We start from the raw sequence: 27,157 nt of genomic DNA, 5'->3' as shown, positions 1-27,157 counted from the left end.
AACACTGTCTCATTCAATGCACACAAAGAAGAATTATTAGGAGACAATAATCTCATGGCTGCTGATATCTTGTGTCTCCAAGAGACATGGAATAAAACATCAAGAGAAGCTATACTTCTCGGTTACGCGAGACGAACTTTCTTGTTTTGAGGGCTATGGCCTGTCACTTCTATACAAATAAACACAATGTCTGATATCAACAAGCATAAGAATAACAAAACAAGGAATAGAATTAATACGTGCCAATGAAAGATTTGACACAATGCATATAATTGGAACATACAAATCCCCTAGAACGTCGGACATCAACAACTTTATAACCCTTTTACAAGACCTTCTAGTAGAATTACAAAACAACAACCCAATCATCATCGTCAATGACTTTGATCAACATCAACTGGAAAGGCACAACACAATCTTCCTACATTCTTGGCAAGACTCTTCACTTAATATCATGCATTCAAGTGATCAATCAACCAACAACAATCCACGGATCAGAATGAGACCACATCTGGCATCTCAGGAACAAACTATTGTTATTGGTCTGACCACTCGTCAACTTACATTCTCATTCCAAAGGACTAGAATCACTATCCTTAATAATCAAACTCCTCTTCAAAAACACCAAAGAGAATTAGAGTCCTTCAAGGTTTTTTTAAATTTTTGACAATACTTTTTTACTTTTGCGACGTATGCTATGGATATGGACTTAGATATCATGTTTCTCTAGGTTTGCGCATGCACGAATGGACCTGGAAATCAGAAGCTCCAACCAAATTTTTTTTGCCTTTCCTCATTATGGTTTTCATTATCGATATGCATATGGGTATGCATTATGGGCTTGAGTGTACCTTTATGCTTGGCGTTATCTATTATACTTATAAATATTCTCCCCCCCAAAAAAATATATCTATTATACTTATAAATATTACCACACTTTCTTTGGTAAAAAAACCCACCTAAGTGGTAGGCCTAGTGAAACTTATTTATTATATATGTTTATATTTTTATATTATATTATCTATTTGAATTTTCCTCTCACCCATGGTGGCGTACCGCTAAAACGAGCTGCAGGCACTTCTATCGGAAGGGAATGAACCCCAACATGCTGCCGCGTGCTGTCGCGTCGTCCTCCTCTCCTTCCTCCTCGCCGGCAGCTCTCCTCTCGGCCCGTCATTGCTGTTGCTCTTTCCGTTCTCTTCGTCGCCACCACACACCCAGGTTTACGGGTTCGGGGTCGCTCCCGACCAGTAGTTGTATCCCCTATTACAACAACGACTCCCCTTCTCGGTGTCGTCTTGACTCACGCAGCCACAGGCACTATTGGCACTGGGCTTCCACCATGTCGTCGCACGCGCATCGCCTGCCACCTATCGCTCTTTCTCTGAAAGCCGCCGCGAGCACGACCACAATTATTACGGGTGAGTACTCTCGTTGTTTTGCTCCATACAGTTCATCGCCCGTCTTAAAACACATGCCCACTGCTCCCTCTCCTCCCAGATGACGATGAAGGCAAAGGGTACCGGCTTCCTCCCCAAGAGATTCAAGAGATCGTCGACGCGCCCCCCACCCCGGCTCTCTCTTTCTCGCCCAAGAGGGACAAGATACTCTTTCTCAAGCGCAGAGCTCTGCCTTCTCTCTCCGACCTCGCCAGATCCGAACTCAAGCTTGCGGGACTTCGCATAGACTCTGATAGCAACACAAGGAGCCGCATGTAAGGATTACTCTGGACTATTCTTCCTTATCTCGTCCTCCCCTCAGCTCGAAAAGCTGTGCCGAGGTTTGACGTTTGGATATGGCATGCTTTTTGGCACTTGTCCAGGTCTTTCTATACTGGAATAAGCATTCACTCACTCTTGGAAGATGGGAGCCTAGGAGAGGAGCGAGAAATAGTGGGGCTCCCAGAATCAGCAAAAATAAACTATGTGTCATGGTATTGTAGTCCCCTTTTATCTCCCCTCAGTATGCAAGCCATGGCATTTCATTCTAATGCTCCGACTGTCTCTCGTGCATCTATCAAATGCAGGTCAAAAGATGGTCTTCACTTGGCATTCAGCATCAGGGAAGGGCGGAAGGTTTGTGACAAAAAGTTGGATGGAGTCTTATATTAGAGTTCAAGTTACTTATCAACTGGTTTAGTCTGCAAGCGTTCTAATAATGTGCATCTCCAGGAAGAGGATGGCTGTAATATGCTAGGTTTATGGGTGGCAGACATATCCACTGGACAGGCAAGAAGACTTTTTGGTCCACCTGAGCTCAGTTTGAACACAATTTTTGACTCGTAAGTCCACTTCTCCTTTGCCAAAACTGGCTTATTAGATTAGAGACGGGGTTCTCATTGTTTTTCTAATCATGTAATGGAAGTCCACAGCTATGCGTGGCTGGATGAATCTACATTGGTTGTGTGCACTGTTTCAACAACTCGAGGAGAAGTGCCAAAGAAGCCAAAGACTCCAAGCAGCCCAAAGATACAGTCAAATGAAGAGGGACAAGTTGTTCAGGCCCGCACATATCAAGATCTTCTAAAGGATAAGCACGACGAAGATTTATTTGACTACTATGCCACCTCACAGCTGGTGCTTCTGTCTCTGGATGGGGATATAAAGTCAATTCAGTCACCTGCTATTTATACTTCCGTGGAGCCATCTCCTGATGGGAAATATCTTTTAGTGTCATCCATTCAGAAGCCTTATTCATTCACAGTCCCTTGTGGACGGTTTCCTAAAAAAGTTGAGTTATGGACAAGGAATGGGGACTTTGTTAGAGAGCTCTGCAGTCTGCCTCTTGCTGAAGATATTCCGATTGCATTTAACAGTGTCAGAAAGGGCAGGAGATCTGTTGGATGGCGGGCAGACAAGCATTCATCTCTCTATTGGTCAGTGCTTCATGATGTGATGCTGCTGATTCCTGATAGTTTTTGATCAGAAAATCCCTAATTTACATCATGTGTAATGTTGTGTTTCATGATTGGCCTTTTAGATAGACTTAACATTTAAACTAATGTGTTTTTGTTGTATTATATATATGATCCTGTTTCCCTCCATATTATGGGCCAGATTCCGAGAAAAGGGTATAATGTGCAGCTTATGCTCAGTGCACATGATATTAATATAATCACTTTGTTTAGTCTGAGGTTCTTTTTCTTTAGGTCTTGATTTTTTTGAAAGGCCGTCCTTATTTGTCTATCTGTTCTCATGCTTTTACATTCGTTAATTTGTAAGTCCAATCTTATCTCCAATCAGGGTAGAGACACAAGATGGTGGAGATGCAAGGTTGGAAGTTTCGCCTCGTGATATCATATATACCCAGCCTGCAGAGCTGCAAGACGGTGAAGAAGTGAGGATCCTTCACCAGCTTGATTTGCGATATGGGTGAGAAGCTGTTGTTATAGAAAAAAATGAATCAATCTGCATCTCAAATTCAGGTGCATTTGAGAACTGACATGCGAAGGTTGACTGAACCGACTCTTGTCTATTGTTGTTATACACTACAGGGGAATTGTCTGGGGAGAGGATTCATTTGCCTTGGTGTATGAGTCATGGTATAAAACACGTAAGACTCGTACTTGGATTATCTCTCCAGAAGTCAAGCAGGAGGCACGCATTTTGTTTGATAGATCATCAGAGGATGCCTACTCAGATCCAGGAACACCCATGCTTCGAAGAACATTTCTTGGAACATATGTCATTGCATGGGTTAGAAAGAATGATGGAAAGAAATACTTGCTTTTAAATGGGAATGGGGCCTCCCCAGAGGGTGATATTCCATTTCTCGACCTCTTGGATGTGTACGTAACATCAAACCAATTCCTTCTTGTGAGACTTATGATCAGTCCCAGAGTGATGGGACTAGCCGCTGATGTGTTTTCTCAATTCCATTGCAGCAATACTATGGAGAAGGAGCGCATCTGGCAAAGTTCTAAAGAGAAATATTATGAAGCGGTCATTGCACTCATGTCTGACTATTTTGATTCAGACCTAGACTTTGATCAACTGAAAATCTTGTTTTCGAAAGAGTCACAGATGGAACGTCCCCAGTACTTCATGTTATGCTGGCCAGATTACAGGGTCAAACAAATTACCAACTTCCCACATCCATATCCTCAGCTAGCTGACCTTAAGAAGGAGCTCATTAAATATTCAAGAGAAGATGGTGTTCAGCTCAGTGCATCGCTGTTCACTCCTCCAAATTATGAGCCTGGAAAAGATGGGCCTTTGCCACTTCTAGTGTGGTCGTACCCCGGGGAGTTTAAGAACAAAGACATGGCTGGGCAGATACGTGGTTCACCAAATGAGTTTGCGGGTATTGGATCAACTTCTCCTCTATTGTGGTTGGCCAGAGGGTAAGATTATGACCCCGAGCAATAATATTCCTTTGCTGCTGAACGTCCCTTGGCTATCTTGCATAAAGCCAGATTAGTCTTTTTTTGGTGTTCTTGTTGAAAGTTGCTATAAATGTCTGTTGCCTCGAGTAATGTTTTAAAATTTACTCACCTTTCGCACTGTGCAACTATTTTTGTTTGTGTCCTGTGCTGCCAATTTCTTAAACCACTAGAGACTGGATGTTTTGTAGCTGGTTTGTTTGAGTTCTAAACTTTGGTTGTTGGTCTATAGATTTGCAGTATTGGATGGACCAACCATTCCTATCATTGGGGAGGGAGATGAAGAGGCCAATGACAGGTCTAGGGTCATCTTTCAACTAAAAATATATTAAGCTTCTTTTTTAAGCTACCATGAATTGGCTATGATAGTGTCAAGGCAATCCCTGAAGCATGGAAGTGGTTTGGGCAGGTATGTTGAGCAGCTTGTTGCAAGTGCTGAAGCTGCAGTCAACGAGGTTATTCGGCGGGGGGTATGACTTGCATCAAATACTTAGATCTTATTAGCAGAGAAAGCACATGGTTTTGCTCTACTTCATAGTAAGTGAGTTTTTGTGGTCTGCTGTTTTTTGTAGGTTGCTCGTGCAAGTAGTATAGCCATTGGCGGTCATTCGTACGGGGCTTTCATGACAGCAAATCTGCTTGCTCATGCTCCACACTTGTTTTGCTGTGGAGTTGCTCGTGCTGGTGCATACAACCGAACCTTGACTCCTTTTGGATTTCAGGTGATAGATTGTGCATGCAGCTTATAAAAGCAATAAAAAAAAAACAATGATGAGCAATCAAAGTGAAGAATAGTATGGAAAGGCTTGCACACCAACCTGTTTTAGCTCTGAGCTTCTCCAAGGTCGATTACCATACAAGCAGGCTTAGACATAAAAAATGCAAAGATTGGCCTGTGTGAGTCTCCCCCTCTCTCTACCCAGCAATTAGTGTGGGATATGCCAGTCTTTAGCCTGTACTTACCACGTCAATGCGTGGTTTGAGAGATCATAGCAAGTACTAGCTTAGAAAGCTTGACAATCTGGTGATGATTCCACCTGAGGGCTAGTCTAGATCTTGGCTCACCCGAGGCTAGCTCCACACTCAGTTATAAGCCCTAAGCCAATCCCCTGCGTATTATATAGGACCTTAGTGCTATTTTTATCCATTTGCATATGGGATAATTCTCTAGCTCTCTCAATCGCCAAGTGTTTATGTGCGACATTCCTTTGGCGCATGGAGCATCAATCCATGTCCATGCAAGGGATGTAACATTCTTCCCCCCTTAAGAGCTCACCTCCATGGGAGTGAAGTCAATTGCAAAGATCCCTTTGGATTTATTCAGGACTTATTTAAGATTCTAAGTACATAGTGGACTTTTCAATTGATGCTTTACATGTCATGTACATCCGTTAATCCCGATGCTCATAGACATGATTATCTTTCCTAGCAAGTATGTGGGCAGATTTAGAGGCAGACTTGGACTTGATTTTGAGGCCCTACAGGCCCCGAGAAGTGCCCGGAACTGAACACGACTTTCCATCCTATCCCTATTTAAAGGAGGTCAAAGGGCATGGAAAGGCAAAAGTCAGATAGATCTCTCAGGCATCTCACAGGACCCTCACATAGAGGTAGCGTGATGTAGAAGGCAAGCATCTGAAGAGCACGAACAAGCTGTGGAATCAGCAAGATTTTGTATGCATGTAGATTAGCATGCAGGAATTGGATCTAGGTCAAGATCCAAGATCATTGTACATATTCATGTTTGGAATATACAGTAGATTAAGTCTACCTTGTATTTTGTGTGTTTGCTAAACATAAGATTAGTGTTAATGTCTTTTGCTTAGCGTTAATCATAGACATGCTTTTGCAACGCATGTCACATTGGTATCAAAGCTTAGGTCATCCTAGGGCAATCCTTAGCTTGCGTTTTTTGTAGGTTGAATTAGGGTTTGCAAGCCAAAATTAGGGTTTTTAAATTTTGCATGAGTTCAGCCCTAGCAACATTGTTTTCAGCCCTACATTCAGTGTGGAAAGTGGAAAAATCAAATTAGGGTTTTCGTTTTTAGGGTTTCAAAACATTTCTGCATGTTCAAGTGTTAGCCTAGGTCTAACCTAGGTCGGAAAAGGCTTCTGTTTGAGACTCCCTATAGCAAAACCTCACCTCGATTGAGAGCAACGATGCTTGGAAAGAAAAGTTATGGCGTGAGCATGAGACTATGCAAAGGTGGGAAGATGAAGAACGATACAAAAGGGAACAAGAAGTCCAAGTCTAGCGATACAAAAGGGAACAAGAACTCCAAGCCCAATATGAACAAATCATGGCCGAGTATATGCAATAACTCATAGAAGAGGATTGTCGGTGACCCGAGAAAGAAGCACGTCAAGCCCACCTTTTGTACGAGAAAAGTTGGGCATAGATAAGGGAAACATGGGCACAATTCATGGCAGCAAAGGCTAAGGAGGAATCACCTAGGGTTGTGAAGCACCCCAAGACTGAGAGCATTGACCCAAGAAAGGGAGAGCTTCCAAGACATGAGTTCTCGAGAGACATGATAACAGGAGGAGGTGTTTTCAAGGAGGTGCCATTACTCGGGATGCATGTGCCAAAGCTAGAACTAGAGCCAAAGCAAGTGTAACTACATCGGCTAGGTGTGAACGTCCTTGGGCACCGTCTCGTGAACAATACGCGCGTCAACACTTCAAATGTAATAGCCACAATGCACAAGACAACTGAACTGCACAAGATAATTTGCAAAGACAAGCACTGCATAGTACACCACCACTGGGGCTGCGAATGCGCCCCCCCCCCTCTTGTCACGACCTTGTGTATTTGTACAAGCGTATTCGAACATGTGGGCATGGTGGTCATAGAAAGCAGGACACAAGTGTGCAGGACATTTATTGAATGTTCACACTTGGGGCCAAATGAATAGTCTCTTTTCATAACCCATGGGGACAAATGTTTGGAGGAGACAAAGGGTTTAAAACCTTTAAAAATTAAAAGAACCTCTTTGTGGATCGTGGCCCTTTTGGGAGGGGTCACGTTATTTTTGGAGGAGGGGGGGGGGGTTCTTTTGGAAAAGTTGGCTGCAAGTTGGGGACACTTACGTTTTTGAAAGGCTGGCGGACTGTTGAAGGGGCACACAAGGGCTGACACAGCAGGATTCCTTCACCTCTTTGCAGCAAGCCGGCTGCAATTGGACGGGTGGTGTTTTCTCTATCTGGTAGCGCCAGCACCAACAACCCACCCCACACACCTCCTGATACCTTCTCCATTGGGCCATCAGGGCACCGACCACGCTCCCAGGGAGTGACCATTGATAGAGCAGTCATCTTATGTCGTGCTCGTCGGCCACGCCCACCAAGATCCTGACCACGACATCCTCACCATTGCCAGATCAGAGCCATTATTGCTCGGCATCGGAGGCGCCTACCTCGCTTCTATGACCTCTCCATTCTAGACAGCCCCATGGGAGAGATACTTGATCTAAGGAGAGGGCAACACTTCAACTGATTAGCATACATGGTTCTACCTGATATACATTTTCCAGTATTTTCTACTAAGTATCATCTCAGAGTCTTACAATTCTGTTTTTATAACTGTAAGACAATTAGTTTATTGTACTTTTTAGTAAAATTAAGTTGTTCTCTTTGATGAGACACCAACTTCAGATGTACTCTCAGTTTTGGTCTCATAGGCCATTGTGGCCTCGTAGAGACGTTAATATATCATTTCATTTCTCTCTCTCTCTCTCTCTCTCTCTCTCTCTCTCTCTCTCTCTCTCTCTCTCTCTCTCTCTGTGGGGCAGGATTGCAACCTATTCTCTCTCTCTCTCTCTCTCTCTCTCTCTCTCTCTCTCTCTCTCTCCCCGTTAGCAGGGCTGGTTGTAGAAAGTGCCCAGCCAACAGGTTCCTCTCTCTCTCTCTCTCTCTCTCTCTCTCGTGGAGGGTGGCAGGTTGCATGAGAAACAGGGGGGGAGAGGGGTTGCTGAACAGAGACAGCTGACTATTAATTTTTCTCTCTTTCTTTTCATAGGCTAGTGGGCGGTGCCAGATGCACACAAGCTAAGAGCTCCTCTTTCTCCGGCTTGTGGGCTGTTCGGGAGTGTTTCTCCTAGTCCCTTGTGAGAGGAGGGATTTGTAGCCTAAGAGGGCAGAAACATGAGCAAATCTAGCATGTTTTTGGAAGAGTCTACGGGCTGATGTATGGCTGTGTTTTTGGCTATGTGTATGGGCCAATTGGATGTGTATTCAGGGCCTCGTGGATGAACTATCTTGGCAGATTAGAGGTGAATAACAGTGTGGTGTTTTGGGCACAGGGCTCTGTGAAACCTCTATGCTAAGAGGACCATAGGACTGGCAGTTTGGACATGCACATGTATAAGCCATGTATTGCCATGATGTATTTAGTTGAACTCTTCCATGAATGTGAATAAAGAAATACCGAAAGGGGCGCCAAGCTTTGGGGCCAACAGGTGTAGTTGTTTTTGTGTAGGAGCACTCTAGCTCCCTTTTGTCTGTCCTATTTGCTAATTTACAGCTGTGTTTGGGTGACCGCACTTTGGTTTTTACTAAAGGCCGGTTTCAAGGTTCCGTTGTCGGGACCATCACCAACTTTCCCAAGGGGGTGAGCTTGTGGTTGTCTCGAGCAAAGTCGTATTCAGCAAGATGTTTGATCAACAGGATGACTATGACTATGATGATGAGGAAGAGCAGGAGACCACTCCTGAGAGAACTAAATCTGAGGATGTACTTGCAGGAGAACAAGCTGCAGAGCAGATGCACGTTATGAGGATGTAACGAAGCCAGAAGATATGCCAAGTAAAGAGGAAGAGGATGCCCAATTTAGCCCGATTGGGAGGGGCAGTGGATGTGCTCATGCAGACTGTAACATGCGGAAGCTTTGGGGGAGATCGGTAACTTCAATGCTCAGAAATCAGCACACTTGTCGCGACGGAATTAACGCAAAAAAACTGAATCAGCACACTTGTTGCGACGGAATTAAAGCACAACTGAATGTAGATGTGCAGAAAAATAGATATATATATATATATATATATAGAGAGAGAGAGAGAGAGAGAGAGAGAGAGAGAGAGAGAGAGAGAGAGAGAGAGAGAGAGAGAGGGAGGGAGGGAGGGAGGGAGGGAGGGAGGGAGGGAGGGAGAAGAAGACACAGTATTGGGTCCCGAATACCCTCTGTAGGGCCCACACCACGAATGGTGTATTTGCTTTATTAGAATGATGCAAATCTGAAAAGAAAATACAGAAAACTTGACCTTTCTTGGCTGAGATAACTCTACCCTTGACCTGTAGTCCTTCACCCCTTGTGCGTTAGCTTATCCTTGGCTGTCCTGGCCCTTTGATCAGCTTAGGCTCTTGGTGAATTATGAGATGAAAGAATGGATTGTGGGCCTTGGTATTTATAGTACTCCAGGATGACCAGTTGGCTGTCCCAAAATGGCTCCATGACTGAATATTACAGCATTAAATTATATTAAATGCTGCACATGACTTAATCCATGGCTGGGCACTTAGGCGCCTGCTGTTTTGGAGGCTGGGCAGCCTGTTTGGGCTGCCCCATACTTGCCCTACAGCCATCACAAGGCTGGATGACCTGTCAGCTGCCCCTGGCATGCCCCTAGGGCTGTCCTACAGCCCTCCATGGCGTACCCATGGCTGGTGGGTACAGCCAGGACCTTCCTGGCCCTCATGGGGGTGGGTTTACACTGTCCCCATGCCCACATAAGTACTTGGGGTAGCCCTATGGGTTGGCCCCTTTCCTATATGCAAACCCTAACTTGTCTACACAATGATCTGGCATCTAGTACCATACTAGATACACAGAATCACTGACATCATTCCAGAGGGAGACTCATAGCGTGGAGTGGCACTGTTTCATGTGCAAGACGATGCACACCTGACCTTGGACTCATGTGCAGGACAATGCACACCTGACCTCGGACGACCAGGATGGAACCTTGGCTGACTCGTCCTGGAGTGGGCTCACATGGGACCAATTTACCATCCCAGGTCCTGCACCTTCTGTACAGATATGTCTACGTGGCATCCAGGTGCGGGATGCACGTGACATCCCCTTCTGCTTAACTTGACGGAAGCTGCATAGCCTCCAAATAATCTGTCAATAATGCCGGATAGTCCTCGAACAACTCTTTGTCAAGCCATACTGCTTCGTGAGTTGACACTTCGTGAGGAACTGTCTATGTCTTCAGCCTGAGCCATGCTTGAAACGGTGCAGAAGGATCTGTTCTGGAACCATAACTTTTGCTTCATCAACACTATCTAGTTCCGCCTCGTCTTTAACTTCGGAAGGGATCGGACTTGCATATGGCTTTAACCAATTGACGTGAAACACATTGTGCATAGTCCAACTCGGAGGTAGCTTCCACTACATGGAAACCTCATTGATCATTTTCTGGATGGGAAAGGATCCGAAGCTCCTGAAAGACAACTTTGGGCATCGCTTGCCTACCTGCTTCAACCTTTGCTTCATAATTCGAAGATAAACCCAATCCCCTTCCGAAAACTTCATATCCCTTCGGTCTTTATTGGCTTGTCGAGTGTAGGCCTCTTGCGCTTTAGCCAACTTGTCTTTTATTGACTCTGAAATCTCCTGGTAAGACTCCGTCACTCTGTTCGCTTCAGGTACTGAAGACGAGGTCCTGGTCAAAAACGATTGGAAAGGTCTTCCAAACGTTGCCTCATATGGAGTCTTGCCAATAGCTGAAGAAAAAGAATCATTCAAAAGAGCTTGAACTAAAGGCAAATAAGATTCCCACTTACCTTGCTGAGCGTGGACATAACACTTCAGCACATCAAAGGCCAACTGGTTGTATATCTCTGTCTGGCCGTCCGTCTTTGGGTGGAATGCACTGGAAAAATTCAATTTAGTACCAAAGTTATCAAAATGCCCTCCAAAAATGACTGGTAAACTTGGCATCTCGGTCTAACACTATGGTCCTAGGAATCCTGCCAATCGGGTACCAATGCCGAATGGACAATTGGGCAACATCCTCGGCGGTCACATTGGCCCTGCAAGGAATAAGCATAACAAATTTGCTAAATCTATCAACAATAGTTAAGCACTGAGTATTACGCTTACTCGGACTGGGAGGCAAATTCGTGACAAAGTCCATTGAAATATCTTGGAAAGGACCCTTAGGAATTAGCAAGGGCTGTAATAACCCTATCTTCTTTCCACGAGGAGCTTTCACCTTTTGACAAATATCACAGCGTTGTACATATGTAAACACATCTCCTCATCTTTGGCCAATAATATTGCCGTTCCAATTTCTCCATAGTCGAATTCATGCCCCTATGACCACCAGTAATGGCGTCATGGGCATCATGGAGAAGAGCTGCCCTGAACAACTTCATGACACACAGTCGGCCTTTGTAGAAAAGCCATCCATCACGTATCAGAAAGTGGCATGGTCATGTGGCATCCAATGTCTGTTCCCACTGTGTACCGAATTAATCGGAATCCGTGTACGTATGCTTCATTTCATCTAGTCCTGTACCAACAAGGTCGAGTCTAGTGGTCTGAATCGAAGTCACTTGTCTCTTCTTGCTCAAAGCATCGGCCACTGGATTGGTCTTTCTTGGAAGGTACTCAATCAATTATCATACCACCAAATTGTTGGAAGATCTGGCTCCAGTGGTGTTGTCGGTCACTCCACTGTGCACTTGCACGCCGAGTGGTGTGCTCCGTGACCACGTCCTCCGTGCTGCCGTTGTCAAACAAGACGACGACTCTCTGGCCACCTATGTAGCCAAAGGACTTGAGCAATTCGTTGCGCTTATACTCCTGGTCATGGGCGCCCTTTTGCTTATCTTCGAGTTCTCGGCTAATAATTGCTCCAACTGAAGCATTGGGATTTGAAGAACTAGGGGCAGCCACTGGGGTTTGTGTGGGAGCTGGGCTCACCACGGAAGCTGTGGAGGCAGCGGCGTTTGTCTTTGGAGTCTTCTTAGGATACTCCCGAGAAGTATGTCCTTTTGTGTGACAAAAGAAACATCTATCCTCCTTCTTGTACTGAGAAATCTCCTCAGCACTTAACTTGCCACCTATCTTGCTTGCCTTCGCTTTCTGGTCTGGAGTAAGCTTAGACGCATTGTTTGAGTTCTTGGAGCCAGAGGCTCCCGTGCTTTGTCTTGGAGAAGACCCCGTCTCGTTCTGGCCTTGTCCCCTCGAGGCGGTAGCCTTGGGAGTAGCCGGCTCTGGGAAGTCTTGGGCTTGCCACCATTATGCTTCATTTCTTCACTCTGCGCAGGCGAGAGTGCGTCTTCGAAGGGCTGGCCTAAACATACGCACCTTCCACTGGATTTGCGTGTCAAGGCCATACAAAAACTGCCCTTTCTTGTTCGAATCAGATAAGCCTAATTGCAAACATAAAGTCGAAATTCTATTGGCAAACTGAAGGACTGGTTGTGCGTTTCGACGCGCTCCCCTGAACTCGTCTTCGAGTCGCTCAAGGTAGTGGGGCGGTAGAAACCGCTGCTTAAGGTCGCGGACAAACTCGTCCTACACATAAGCTGCCATACCTAATCTGGTGTGGGCATGAGCCCACTGAGTCCACCAAGGAATGGCCTCACCTTTCAAGTACCAACTGGCTAAGATCACTCTATCAGTATCTGTCTTTCTAACTGCGGCAAAGTAAGCTTCAAACTGATGCAACCATGAATAAAGAGTTGTGGGGTCGAGTTTACCATTATACTTAGTGAAGTTCATTTTCTCGGAAAAATGATTTGAGGGCGCCGCTGGTGTCAATCTGGCGTCCAAAGCTACAAGGTAAGGCTCATGTTCCATGCGTCGCATGGCTTCGTCTTCACGTTGTCGGATCTCCAATGCACACATCTGCAACTCAAGCAAAGAGCTCGGTTGTGGTCGTGACCTCGCGAGAGGGTCCCTGTGTCGAGGATCTGGAATCTGGGATACGGAAGGAGAGGGAGGAGGAGATGGAAAACGCGACGCTGGAGAACGGGTACGCTCTTCTAGAGCTAGGATCTGCGCCTTCTGCTCTTCCAACTTGGTTGTCTGGCCTGCGATTACTCGCAATGTTGGAACATCTCTGTAACACTCAAGCCTAGTGTCCTAGCTGGGCTGCCCAGTGCACTCTAGTCCCAAGGTTCTTGGTCTCTCTCGTCGTCGAAGCTCGCCATAGTAGGAAAACGCACTTCCTTTCCGGAGCGCAATCTGATTATCCACTATGTGTGGGAGACTTCCGGAGGCTAAAAACCAACCGTCCTTCGAGGGACAAGAGTCACTCCGAAAGGGTAGGCCACCGGCGTCTGAAAACCAACCACACGAGCGAGAAAAAATTTTGGTTTCTTTGCTGAATCTTTGCACTTGAAGTAGGCTCTGATACCACCGTAACATGCGGAAGCTTCGGGGGAGATCGGTAACTTCAATGCTCAGAAATCAGCACACTTGTCGCGACGAAATTAACGCACAAAACTGAAGCAGGCTCCTCCATAGAAGGCAAAGGGACTAGCAACACATCCTGGTCATTGGTTGTCGAAGAAAGAATCGGAGGTGAAGTAATAGGAGACAAATCCCCCTCAGAAGCTGTGAGCAAAGATAGCCCATTGTCTTCCTCAAAAACATTACTAGAGATATCATCTTGGCAAGGAGAAGTATGCACAGAAACTGAAGGCAAGGCAATAGGAGAAACAAACTCCTCAGATGCAGTGAGCAAAACTGGCCCACTATCCTTCGTTGCAGGAACATCTCCAAAAGAAGTATCCACAAGATCACTGGTTGCATAGCACCCAGAAGCAGAAAGCATCTGCCGATCACTAGCATCACCATATAGGTCACAAAGCAAGTGCCACACAGAGAAAGTAGAAGCATCATCAGGAGCATAGATGAAGTGTCGAAGAACTGAATCCTGACAATTCAGGAGGAGAAAGCCATAGATCTGTCTGTTAGTCTTCCTCCACCGACACACATCCTCCGCAAAGACAAGGTCCGGCAAGCACCGATTCTTAAACGAGAGAAACTCCATCAAACCATATTCCTTGAGAATAGAAGTAACCTGCAACTTCCATGATTGAAAGTTACCACCATCCAACTTGTCTGCCTCATCAAGGAAATAACAAGAGAGTGGTACGGGAGCCAAATCTGAAGTTGTCATCATTGATCCAATCAATAGGACCAACCCTCATAAGATAACACTGTCCAAATCAGAAAACGCTGATATAGGGCCCTTCCTCCCACCAAAACGCAGCCCTAAGAGGCTGGACAGCACCCGAAAATCCTCGTGTAGCAAAAAAACGCAGAAGCTTTTGTCGATTGTACCTCCAACCTTGAGGTCACCACAAGAGGGAAGCAAAAAAATGCAGATTTGATATAGAAAGGAAAGGCAGCCACACAGGGCCTGGGAATATGTTGTAAGAGGGTGCAAGAGGGAAAGGCATCAACTAGGACTGTAGCTTGGGCTTTCCTCCAGAAAACGCACAATCTCAGAAGAAGAAGTGTCCTCCACAGGTACCAAGAGTGCCACCAAAGCTTGAAACACCACAAACCCCCTCTGCGAAAGGGAATGACCACCGGAGAGGAACACAGCTAGAAAAGGGCTGCTGTCCTGAAAAAACAGGCCGCCTATGTCCAAACTCCACGTGGAATGAAACGTTGATCAAAAAATTACCTGATGGCTGCAAGCGATGAAGCCACACTGAAGAGAAAGTGATCAGCAGGTGCTGTCCAGAAAATGCAGCGACAAAGAGGCTGCAAATATGAGAAAAACGCAGAGGAGAGGGTGCTGAAAATAGGGCTGAATCTGGGGCAGCGGAGGAGTCGCTGAACCGGGAGCGATGATACCATGAAAGAGTGCACAGAGCGGAAGCAAAGGGGCACTAGAGTGTGCTGAATAGAGAATGCAAGAGAGAGAGAGATATGGAGTGCCACCAAAGCTTGAAACACCACAAACCCCCTCTGCAAAAGGGAATGACCACCGGAGAGGAACACAGCTAGAAAAGGGCTGCTGTCCTGAAAAAACAGGCCGCCTATGTCCAAACTCCACGTGGAATGAAACGCTGATCAAAAAATTACCTGATGGCTGCAAGCGATGAAGCCACACTGAAGAGAAAGTGATCAGCAGGTGCTGTCCAGAAAATGCAGCGACAAAGAGGCTGCAAATATGAGAAAAACGCAGAGGAGAGGGTGCTGAAAATAGGGCTGAATCTGGGGCAGCGGAGGAGTCGCTGAACCGGGAGCGATGATACCATGAAAGAGTGCACAGAGCGGAAGCAAAGGGGCACTAGAGTGTGCTGAATAGAGAATGCAAGAGAGAGAGAGATATGGAGCAACTATGCTGAATATACTGAAGCAAAACAGTCCCAAGCAAGAGACACAAGTAGTCTCATAAGTGAGGGAGCAAAATATGTACAAGATTGAATGAACAATGAGAGGCCAGCACCTCCTATTTATAGTTGAGGTATGCTGGCCGACTGGAGCTGCTAATACTGGCCGACTGGAGTATGCTGGCCGACTGGTAAAATACCAAAAAGGCTAGGAAAAATCCCAGAAAAGTAGGAGAAAAGGGGTGGCCAGCCCACAATCAAGGGCCATGCAAAAGGGACCAAAAGGACACCAGAAATGGGTAGAAACTGGGGATGAATGTGCTAACAAGTATTGGGTCCCGAATACCCTCTGTAGGGCCCCCACCACGAATGGTGTATTTGCTTTATTAGAATGATGCAAATCTGAAAAGAAAATACAGAAAACTTGACCTTTCTTGGCTGAGATAACTCTGCCCTTGACCTGTAGTCCTTCACCCCTTGTGCGTTAGCTTATCCTTGGCTGTCCTGGCCCTTTGATCAGCTTAGGCTCTTGGTGAATTATGAGATGAAAGAATGGATTGTGGGCCTTGGTATTTATAGTACTCCAGGATGACCAGTCGGCTGCCTTTAATGTAGTCGGCTGTCCCAGAATGGCTCCACGACTGAATATTACAGCATTAAATTATATTAAATGCTGTGCATGACTTAATCCATGGCTGGGCATTTATGCGCATGGGAGATAGGGGCTGGGCACTTAGGCGCCTGCTGTTCTGGAGGCTGGGCAGCCTGTATGGGCTGCCCCATACTTGCCCTACAGCCATCACAAGGCTGGATGACTTGTCGACTGCCCTTGGCATGCCCCTAGGGCTGTCCTATAGACCTCCAAGGCCTACCCATGGCTGGTGGGTACAGCCAGGACCTTCCTGGCCCTCATGGGTGTGGTTTTACACTATCCCCATGCCCACACAAGTACTTGGGGTAGCCCTATGGGTTGGCCCCTTTCCTATATGCAAACCCTAACTTGTCTACACAATGATCTGGCATCCAGTACCATACGAGATACACACAAGCACTGACATCATTCTAGAGGGAGACTCATAGCGCGGACTGGCACTGTTTCATGTGGAGGACGATGCACACCTGACCTTGGACTCATGTGCAGGCCAGGATGGAACCTTGGGTGACTCGTCTCGGACTGGGCTCACATGGGACCAGTTTACCATCCCAGGTCCTGCACCTTCTGTACAGATGTCTACGTGGCATCCAAGTGCGGAATGCACGTGACATGCAGCTCACGCAAAGTGAGAAGTTTGCTGAATTTATGAGAGTCCCTTCTGAGCCTAAGAAGAAGAAGAAGGTGCGTTCTAGGAACCCACCTTGGGGCAACAATAGTGCTATCCCACAGGATCCTGCTTTTGGACAGTTTCCTAACATGCATAACACTTATGGTGCAAACCCACAGAATTTCTTTTTTGGGCAGCCACCTATTCCACAACAATCTTTGCATCCAAGCTATTTTGGTGGTGGTTTCGTGTTCCAATCTATGACTGGGGGTTATCCCAAGGAGGTATGGGAATGCAAGGGAATTTTGGAGCTAGTTTTCAGCCTGGTATACAAGGCAACATGTATGGTGGTATGCAGCCTAGAATCGGCAGTACGGATGGCGGCACAACAGAGCATAAGCTACGCAGAAATGCGCGTTGCCCATGGAGCACCCCGGTGGTTTATATAACTGTGGGGTATGGGTATGGGCGCTGCACAAAGCAAGGACGAAAGGACAGTGTACCAGCAAAGGTTGTGGATCAGTGGCCTGCATGGCTCAAGGGAAAAGGTACGGTGTCGGTTAACAGGAAAAGGAGTGGTACGCATGTACCTTCTCTGGTCAGGGGCAGCATGGGTGTCCACGTAGCGGTACGTGTGGACCACACAGTGTGCGGCCGTCCTTTGGTTCTTGTGCGGCCATCGTACGGGCACCTTGGTAAGTGTGTACGGTCCAAATTTTCGGGCGGGGTCCCCAAATTTGGGACGTCGGTCTTGATTTGCGTGCCGAGCCGCCCGGGGAGGCAAAAAGTTTTTTTGTCCGGGATGTTCTCCTGGTTGTTGGGGTGCAGACCATTCGTCAATCGGACGCCCGGTCGTGCATTTATTAAGGTTTAAAGGTCGTCGCTTTTTAACTAAAATGACTGAAATTTGCGTATAAGCTTGATCCAGTGTCCGTTTTGGATGCTGTAAAATCCTATATTAGGGTAAAATCGCGCACAGATTTCAAATTTGGGCTCAGAATTTGAAGATTCTAAGTAGAAATGACTCATTTAATAAAATCATTGATTTTTATACCATAAAAACTCATAAATTTATCTATTACATGGACATTTCTTTATTAGTGAAGATGGGTATGTTACAGGCATGCAGCTCGGTATGTATAGTGGCATGTTTGGAAACATGGGAGGATCAACAGGATTGCATGGTATGCAGGGTGTGGAACTGGCAATGTTGACTCTAGTATGGGCATGAATGCAGGGGGTAGCAATCTTGTGAAGCCACTTCCTTATGATAATCTAATGTCTATGGGTAAGGCGAAGGATTATAAGGAAGGGGGAGCTGCAGTGAAATTTGACACATTCAGTGGGGCCAAAGACAGGCTCAAGGCTCTAACCTTTTTATAGCAGTTTGATGTTGCCTTTTCTGATGACAATTACATCGAGTCCTTGAAAGTGAGAAAAGTTGCGACTTTTCTTAAGGGCAATGCATTGCAATGATGGTCCACTCTTCTTTTGCAGGGCATAGCACCATCTACTTGGGTACAGTTTAAACATGTGTTCTCTTCCGTGTGGCTCACATCTACATTTGAGGTGGATGTAATGACAGTGTGGCATAAGTTGGATGCATCGAAGTGTGAGAATCTTGAGGATTATAACAAGAAGTTTTGGGAAGCTCTACTTCCAGTTACTCAGTGTCACTGTCTGAGCAGGTTGAGAAGTATCGTTGTGGGTTGCCCAAGGAAGTGCGTGACTATTGCATTATGACCCGAGTAACAAATATGTCGCAGATGATAGAGAATCTATGACGGCAAATGCGTTACTCACTGGGGTTTCAACTGGATTTAAGGGTAGCAAAAGCACTGGCAAGAAAACTGAGAAGTCAGGGCATGCATCTCGGGATGCAACAGTGGCTGTAGAGAAGCAACGTAAGATGTTACCAATGCCTAAGAGAACTCCCGAGGAGAAACAGACTTTGTTGGATGCTAAGAAATGCTTTTTCTGTACCGAAGAGGGACATATGTCTTTCAATTGTCCTAAGCATAAGTCCAACAAGGACTCTGACACTAAAGGGGAGCCCAAGACTAAGAAAGCAAAGCCTTCTGTAGGGTTAGTTCTTGATCTTGTTGGGGAACAGCTAGGTGGTGAGGAGACACAGTTGTGCAGGGTACGGGACAAGGTCAGAGATCAAAATGCTTTGATCTTCTTTGACACAGGTGCTAGAGCCAACTTTATCTCACCAAATTTGGCTGGCAAATTGGGGATCCGTGCAGAGGAGGTGGGGCCTATGTATGAGGCTAATATGGCTTGTCCTGGGTATGCAGAACCCGTTACCCCTATCATTGGGAAGTTGAGGCTTCATGTGCAGGGTTATGTGGACACTGAGGAGTTTATATCATGCCACTTGATGGGTGTGATGTTTTGTTGGGTATGCCATGGTGCCATAGGGTACATGCAATGGTGGATACGTACAACGGAAAGATTACTTTGACTCGTAGAGGGAAAGAGCACATTTTGGATGTAAAGCTTAAAGGGGAATCTGTTCCGATTTTGGAGGTGGGACCTATGTATGAGGCTAATATGGCTTGTCCTGGGTATGCAGAACCTGTTACCTCTATCATTGGGAAGCTGAGGCTTCATGTGCAGGGTTATGTGGACACTGAGGAGTTTTATATCAGATGGGTGTGATGTTTTGTTGGGTATGCCATGGTGCCATAGAGTACATGCAGTGGTGGATACATACAACAGAAAGATTACTTTTACTCGTAGAGGGAAAGAGCACATTTTGGATGTAAAACTTAAAGGGGAATTTGTTTCTTTTGTATCAGCTTCGGCCATTTCATCAGTAATGAAAAAGCATCTTTTCGCGTACTTGGTTTTTGTTAAGGATGCAAAAGATGATGAACCTCAATCTAATTTGTCTATGTTAGATAAAGATAGGATCGATCTCCTATGTGAGTACCAAGATTGCTTTTTCGAGTCATTGCCAGGCGAACTTCCTTTGGAAAGGCCAGAAAATCATGCTATTGATCTTATTCCGGAGAGTACTCTGCCAAATAGACCGCCATACCGTGTTAGTGCAGCCCAACAAGAGGAAATCATGAGCCAGGTACAAGAATTGTTGAAAAAGGGACTGATCGAGCCAAGCTCGTCACCCTTTTGCTCACCTGTGCTCTTGGTGCAAAAGAAAGATGGTTCTTGGCTCATGTGCATAGATTACAGGGCGCTAAATAAGAATACCATCAAGAATCGATTCCCTATTGCGAGGATCGATGACATTTTGGACCGCTTACAAGGCTCCATAGTCTTTAGTTGGATAGACTTGAAAAGCGGGTATCACCAGTTCCGCATTAGACCCGAGGATGTGCATAAGACAGCCTTTCGGACCATTTGGGCTAGATGAGTTCGTGGTCATGTCCTTTGGCTTGACAAATGCTTCCGCCATCTTTAACAGGATGATGGATAGGATTTTCCGGCCTCATCGAGCGTTTGTGGGCACATTCTTTGATGACATGACTGTGCATTCATGCTGAGAGGAGGAGCATAGGGAACATTTTGCCACAGTGTTTGAGAAACTCTGGAAGCATAGGTTGGTCATTAATGGTAAGATGAGTGAATTCTTCTTGGAAGAAATACACTTCTTGGGACACATGGTGTCTAAAGACGGAGTTCGTATGGATCCTTTGAAGGTAGAAGCAATTCTTAATTGACCAGATTTGAGGATCGTGCATGATGTACGCACCTTTTTGGGATTGTGTTCCTACTATAGGCAGTATATACGGTATTTTGTTGAGATTACTTCGTCCCTTCATGTTTTGACAAAGAAGGGAACTGTGTTTTGATGGGCTGATCGAGAAATTGCAGTCTTTAGGAAGCTTAAAGAAGAGCTTACTTCGGATCTCGTATTGGTATCTTGGACTTCGCAGTCTGCGACCAAATGGCCCAGATGACTGTATTAGACTTCGTAGTTGGGCGGTCATTGCGACCAGATGGCCCAGATGGATTTCGCAGCCGGGCGGTCATTGCGACCAGATGGCCGAGATGACTATATTGGATTTCGGGTCGGGCTGTCAATGCGACAAGATGGCCGAGATGACTATGGAAGTATTGGATTTCGAAGTCGGGCTGTCAATGCGACCAGATGGCCGAGATGACTATGGAAGAATTCTCGGGCGGTCCTAGTGACCAGATGGCCTTGAGTGACAGTTTGAGTGGTTTTCCTTGGGAACCAGATGGCTTAGCATGGTGTCGATGAAACTAGACAGGACAATCCATGAACAAGAGGATCATTACTTGTGTCTAGTTTTTGCAGAAGGTAAGTATGCATTTATTATATCTAACACATGTGACAGGCTATCAAGATGTACCATCAAGAACAAGGACATCGGTCAAAGAAAAGGCATAAAGATGTTGCTAGATGAGGAGAACACACCACACATATGAGGAAAGACCAGATGCACAAGAGCACCAGATGAGGCTAGTACCACGATCATATGGACTATTTGTATCCCACAATTGAGGACAATTGTGATATAAGAGGGAGGAAATGTAACTATTTGGCTCTCCGAGCTCTTTTCACATGGTGGAACTCATGTCCGGACACATGGACAGGTTGATGGACACATGGGAACAGGGTTCCTAAAGCTGGCACAAGAAAAAGCACCAGTCTTGGTCAAAAAGCAAAAAAGTCAAATTATGTTGACCAAGAGCTGAGGACACCATTAAAAAGAGAACATTGAACTGGATCAAAAAGCTAAAAGTGGCTTTTTGGAAAAAAAAGCAAAAAAGTCAAACTATGTTGACCAAGAGCTGAGGACACCATTGGAAAGAGAACATTGAACTGGATCAAAAAGCTAAAAGGTGCTTTTCCTAAAAGTAGCTCTAGGGCCAAAAAGCAAGGCCTTGAAGCTACAAAAGCACAAATCAAGAACCTTGGCTATTTTTGACTATTATTAAAATATTTAAAAGAGAAAAGCAAAAAGGCAAAGCAAAATCAAGGCAAGGCAAAAAGCAGGGACAACCACCCCCCCCCCTCCCCTCCCCCCTCCCTCAAGTATATAAGAAGCTTGTACCCTCTTGAAGAGATCATCATCACTTGTGGAGAGCTATAGTGGAAGATTCACTTCATTGCCATCATCATCTTCCTCTCCACCTCCTTGTGCCACCTTGCTTTGCCTCAGATCCGCCAGCTTAGCTTGTGCTTCAGAGTCACTGGAGCCACCGCTGTTGGCTAAGCAGCCGTCGCCCTAGAGTCGCCTCTATCGGCTGAAACCGCTACCTTTACTTCCTCCGTCGGCTGAGCCACCAGCGGTGCCGCCGCGCAAAAAATCCGCCGTCGCCACCCATAAAATTCTGCCACTATCGCCTGTCCTTGAGCCAGTGTTTGTGATATAGAATTGCTGCCGCCTTGAGCAGCAGCTTCTCCAAAACTTTCGGCATAAGGGACTACTACTTGGGGCTACATAACCACCACCTTGGTGTTAGCCCTATTTTTCGAGATTCATTCTCCACATTTTGGATTTTGCGAGCATATAAGAATTTGATTTATACCTTGGTACTAGCGTGGTGTAGGACTCTTGTGGGTCTTCCTAGTGGTGAGCTTAGGCATCAGAGATCTTGTGCCTTGACGTCGACTATAGCACCGACTTCGTCATCGACATATTTGTATTCATTTGTTGTATTGGTCCTGGCTTGGAAAAGCCCATGGATTGCTCTTGAAATAAATTCTTGAAAAGGGGGCGGGGCTTGTTGCACGCTCAGTGTGGTGTATTGTGTAAAACCCCTATACCTCTCTCTTCCCCCTTCTCTCTCTATCTATATCTCTTGGACACGTGGTTGCATCTGTCACTGCGTGCTCCGTTGGGCTTACAACTCCCCTAACTGTGTTGGATTAGACCACTAATCCTAAAGATTAGTACTAGGTATGTAACAAACGTCATGCAAATGGCCAAGAAAATGAGGGTTTCTCCTTCCAAAATCTGCAAATAGAATGTCATAATCTAATGCACACAAGATTGAAAACATTAAAATCAACACATCTAAAACTTGAAAACCATATGCCTTTCGTTGTGTGACCTCCTAATCAACAGCGGGTGATTGGTTAAACCCAATAGCTTGGAATGGATGGGAGCTTGAGCTAAGCCGTTACACTACTCCCTTGGCTGAAACAAGTATCGTTGGGAGCTTTGCCTCAAGAGCCCCAAGAAGCAACTTCCTGGTTTTGGGTGTTCTGGCCCATAATCCACATCCTCACTCTGCTGTTCCTACACTATGGGTTAATCTCCCAAGAGGTGGATAGAGAGGGGAAGCTCAAGAGAGAAATCGTGCAATCAAACCTACCCAAGCATGCATCAATCTAGCTTTGCAAAGATTCAAAGAACACAAGCAAGAGATTAGGGACAAGAGGGAGAGCACACATATTCTATTGCAAGGGGACTGATTGTGTACTGCTTAATGTCAAAATTATCTTATATACAAGTGGCTAATGTTATCAATAGGCAGCCCAAAAGATGAGATGCTCAAGTTGGTCAGAGAAAATGTCAAAAGTGCTTAAGAAATGAAAATGAAATGAAATGTTATATTAACGTCTTCAAAAGGCCATGATGACCTATGAGACCAAAAAGTTACATCATGGTGGATCTGATACAATGTCTGGATAAAAAACCAGAAAATGAAAAATAAAGATGATACTACTGGCACCTAGAAAATGAAACTGGAACTGGAAGGTAAACAGAAACCCTTATAGGGTGTGAATATAGTGAGGGGGGAGGGTACGCTATGGAGGTGAGTGGAGTACAGTGAGGGGATACAATATCATGTGGGACGGGGGGGTACACTATGGAGGTGCCTCCATCTCATAATATGTGCCGCATCGGACGCTGGCGGATCTCCTCAATATCCTCTGTGGTCAGCACCCTGACTGGGTGTCCCGCATGTCTCGCAAGAATAATCCGAATCCGCCGCTGCAACCTCCGTCTATGTTGGGATGCCCTCCTCCGTAGTCGTGGGCGTCTGGACCACCCAAGCTCAATCGCACGATCAATCAGTGTACCGCTGGTGTGGGCGGTATCCATGTCCTGCTGCTGCTGTGGTCCATCTGGCGCAGTGATGGCTGGACTAAAGAAGTCTGTAATGTGTAAGAGAGAGCTAGACATTACTCGGATCCCAGACGTGTGCAAAAAGTCTACAAAGTGGGAGACTGCATATATGTAAAGATCTTGAAAGAATCACATTTTCAAGGTTGGTAAACATTGCAAGCTATCGAAAAGGTATCGTGGACCTTTCTATGTTATTGAGGTAATCAATGAAGTAGGTTATAAGCTTCAACTTCCCGAATTCATTCCATATTTCATGTGAGTTGGTTAAAATCTAGCTTACATCAAGGGGATTCTCATGTATCCGGGGCTCAAATGGACGATTTGACCAGTTTGTAACATTGGAACCCAAACAAATTTTGGCCAAAATCATATATGGAATGAGTACTTGATCCACCGGAAAAGTAAAACCGAGGATGATGATTCATGGGAAAGTACAGAGGCGCTAAAGAGGTGTTTCCCCAACTTCAACCCCCATGGAGGGAACTCCTAAGAGGGGAAGTGTGTTACCCTAAAGATGTAACTGGGGATTAGCATCACTTGTGCGGAGATGGAGTTATTATCCCATAAAGTTGTTGGGCTAATAATAGAGTAGAGCACTACATAAGTGAACTGGGGAGTTCATAATTGATGACAGATATCCTGTGGGCGGCCTTGGACCTAGAGATCTAGCCCAGAGGTGGGTCAAAGGACTATGGAGCTTTGTGGGCTGGTACCACATGTTGTATGGGACACATGCAGTGGTGACCTAGCTGCAAATTGGTCCAGAGATCTGAAGGCCTCGTGCGTGATTCATGTGTTTTCTCCTCTCTCCAAGCTTGGGGGGTGGTTCGATAGAGCCAATCTATGGTTGGGGTGGAAGAGCCATGTCTGCAAGCTTCTGTTTGCTAAGAGTGTTCTTTATACAGATCTAATGGTTGGGGCGTTTGGCATCTGTTTGGGCTGTTTTTGGGTGATTTACTGCAGTGTCAGGACTGTTTTGGTAGTTACCAGGCCGATTTGAAGAGATATACAGGCCCATTGTGCGTGTCTGGGCTTTTTTATTGAAGCACGTTTGGGTGTGGTGTATACGAGGTGCTTTTGGGTGCTGGACTTCTTGTTGGATGGACTGGGATCACCGTATATCTGGGACTGACGGGTGTGGATAGTGCCTCATGACACCCCCTAGCTTCTAATAAGCCGGCCTCAGCTGAAATACTTCCAAGTACACACCAAGGAGCATCGGATACTCTCTGAAGTAATTTTTAATTTCCCAATTTTGGCTGTTCAATAGGTTTGTGTTCTTCCACTCAGGGCAGCTGTTCCTTTTTCTGTTCCTGTTCAACGTACAATCACAAGAGAAGTAACAGGAAAAACCTGCATATAGTGCAGGGTTCATGGAAAATCTGTTAAATACCATAGATTGCAAAGTATCTCTTCTCTTCTGTGATGACAAGTACTGTAAAGTGCTGAATCAAGAAACCCTAGATGTGACAGCCAGTTTGCCTGGTGTCTTTGTATTGTCATTCATTGACATCCTGCCATTGCTTTCACTTATGCTTGTTACTTTAGTTTCCCATGCTTTATCTATTCTTATCACCTAGTGCCATATATCCTTTCCTTTTCTGGCAGCTGCGCAAGTGTTTTTCGCTGTCTCTGTTTGATGCTCAATTGAACTTCATCTGCTGTGAAAACTACTGTTTTGTGAATTTGGTAGTCGATATCTTCTCTTTTGTTTAGAGATTAGCTCAAATTTTAGCTTTGTGGATTGTGTCACTTTCAACACTAATGAAAGAGGAGTTACCATCAATTTTGGAAAAGGGAATGATGCTCCGAAGTGTTTGCTTTTTATTTTTGTTCTCTGTAGTAGCACATGCCAACGAAATTCAAGCAATGTGTGTAGCTTTTTGGGATATGTCGACTTGTCATATGACTGTTTTGGTCCCTGCAGAATGAGGAGAGAACTTTATGGGAGGCACCACAAACATACATCAATATGAGTCCGTTCATGTTGGCCAACAAGATTAAGAAGCCCATACTTTTAGTTCATGGAGAGGAGGACAATAACTCTGGGACACTCACTTTGCAGGTAAATTGTACTGTTCAATTTACTGCACATGGAATGTTTTATGGTACCTGGTTTTATGATACGTAGAGTTTCCTTGGTGCAGTCAGAACGGTTCTTCGGTGCTTTGAAAGGTCATGGTGCTCCTTGCCGCTTGGTGATACTTCCTTTAGAGAGCCATGGTTATAGTGCGAGGGAAAGCATAATGCATGTTCTTTGGGAGATGGATAGATGGCTGCAGAAGTATTGTTTGCACAATGACCCACCAAATGCAGCTGCAGAAACTCCCAATAATAGATCCAATGATTTAGATCTTCCCATCTCAACAGCACAGAAACACAGTACATTGGGCATGGAGACCAAAGAGATTCCCAGCTTTGAAGAGAAGATGGGCACATGGAAGCCCCTCTCTTCTTTGTAAACTCTCAATTCATCAAGCCACAGCATGGTTCTTATTCACATTGTTTAACATTTTCGGAACTAAAGTAATCCAGTACAGGCAAGTGGCCTTGCATTGGCACCACACTTAAACAAATTGAAAACATTCAAATGTGATATATATCATTTTTGATGAGTAAAATCAAAAGCGTCATCCAAGGATCAAGAGCATCTCTCATTAGAACTTCTTAGTGACACTAGGATTTAAGTTTTGAATTCATATTCTGTCAAATCTTGTTGTGATTTTGACCACAAAGATACATAAAACAGTAGGATAAGACTAATAAATGGTGTGTCTATGGAAAACAGCATCCCAGTTCTCGAAGACGTGAATTGTGTCACAAAAAGCATCTCAGATAAAAATGATAGACTGTTCGTTTTGGCGGCAGCATTTTCTAGCAGAGAATTTGCCACCCTCTCATATCCGCGGCCGAGACCAACAGCTGATTGGACAGATGTTGCCATCAGCTTTGGGAATGCTGCAGCAGCATGATTTCATCATGGGTTTCTCAATGGCTGCAGATTGGAGGCTTCCCTGACATAATGTTTTTCAACAGGTAATATAGAGGACTAACAATTTCAATATTGATTCTAGAGGGTTCACATCATTATCAACGTCTACACCCATAAAGCTAATCTCATTATGCATTGCAATGAA

The 27,157-nt window shown here is 45.3% G+C and overlaps 1 protein-coding gene across 2 annotated transcripts; it reads left to right on the top strand.

Annotated features, from left to right (window-relative positions):
* Nucleotides 1-1,038: 1,038 nt before the first annotated feature.
* Nucleotides 1,039-26,658, top strand: LOC147612839 (Prolyl oligopeptidase family protein). Of its 2 annotated transcripts, none has more exons than XM_086783494.1 (14): nucleotides 1,039-1,421; nucleotides 1,501-1,714; nucleotides 1,823-1,933; nucleotides 2,027-2,075; nucleotides 2,172-2,281; nucleotides 2,372-2,875; nucleotides 3,243-3,371; nucleotides 3,494-3,787; nucleotides 3,884-4,342; nucleotides 4,614-4,679; nucleotides 4,791-4,851; nucleotides 4,954-5,103; nucleotides 25,948-26,085; nucleotides 26,168-26,658. In XM_086783494.1, exons 1-14 carry the CDS (start codon nucleotides 1,094-1,096, stop codon nucleotides 26,480-26,482), a joined length of 2,928 nt encoding a protein of 975 aa, XP_086639620.1. In that variant the 5' UTR covers nucleotides 1,039-1,093; the 3' UTR covers nucleotides 26,483-26,658. The 2 variants fall into 2 exon arrangements, 1 of the variants encoding a protein (XP_086639620.1); XR_015263536.1 differs by having other exon boundaries at nucleotides 1,041-1,421; nucleotides 4,954-5,065.
* The last annotated feature ends 499 nt before the right edge of the window (nucleotides 26,659-27,157 follow it).

The sequence above is a fragment of the Cibotium barometz genome, chromosome 45 (assembly GCF_041138505.1).
Source record: "Cibotium barometz isolate CiBa-2024 chromosome 45, ASM4113850v1, whole genome shotgun sequence".
Taxonomy (NCBI): Eukaryota; Viridiplantae; Streptophyta; class Polypodiopsida; order Cyatheales; family Cibotiaceae; genus Cibotium; species Cibotium barometz.
The sequence above is the reverse complement of the archived record's forward strand: the minus strand, read 5'-3'. Positions and strand labels throughout refer to the sequence as shown.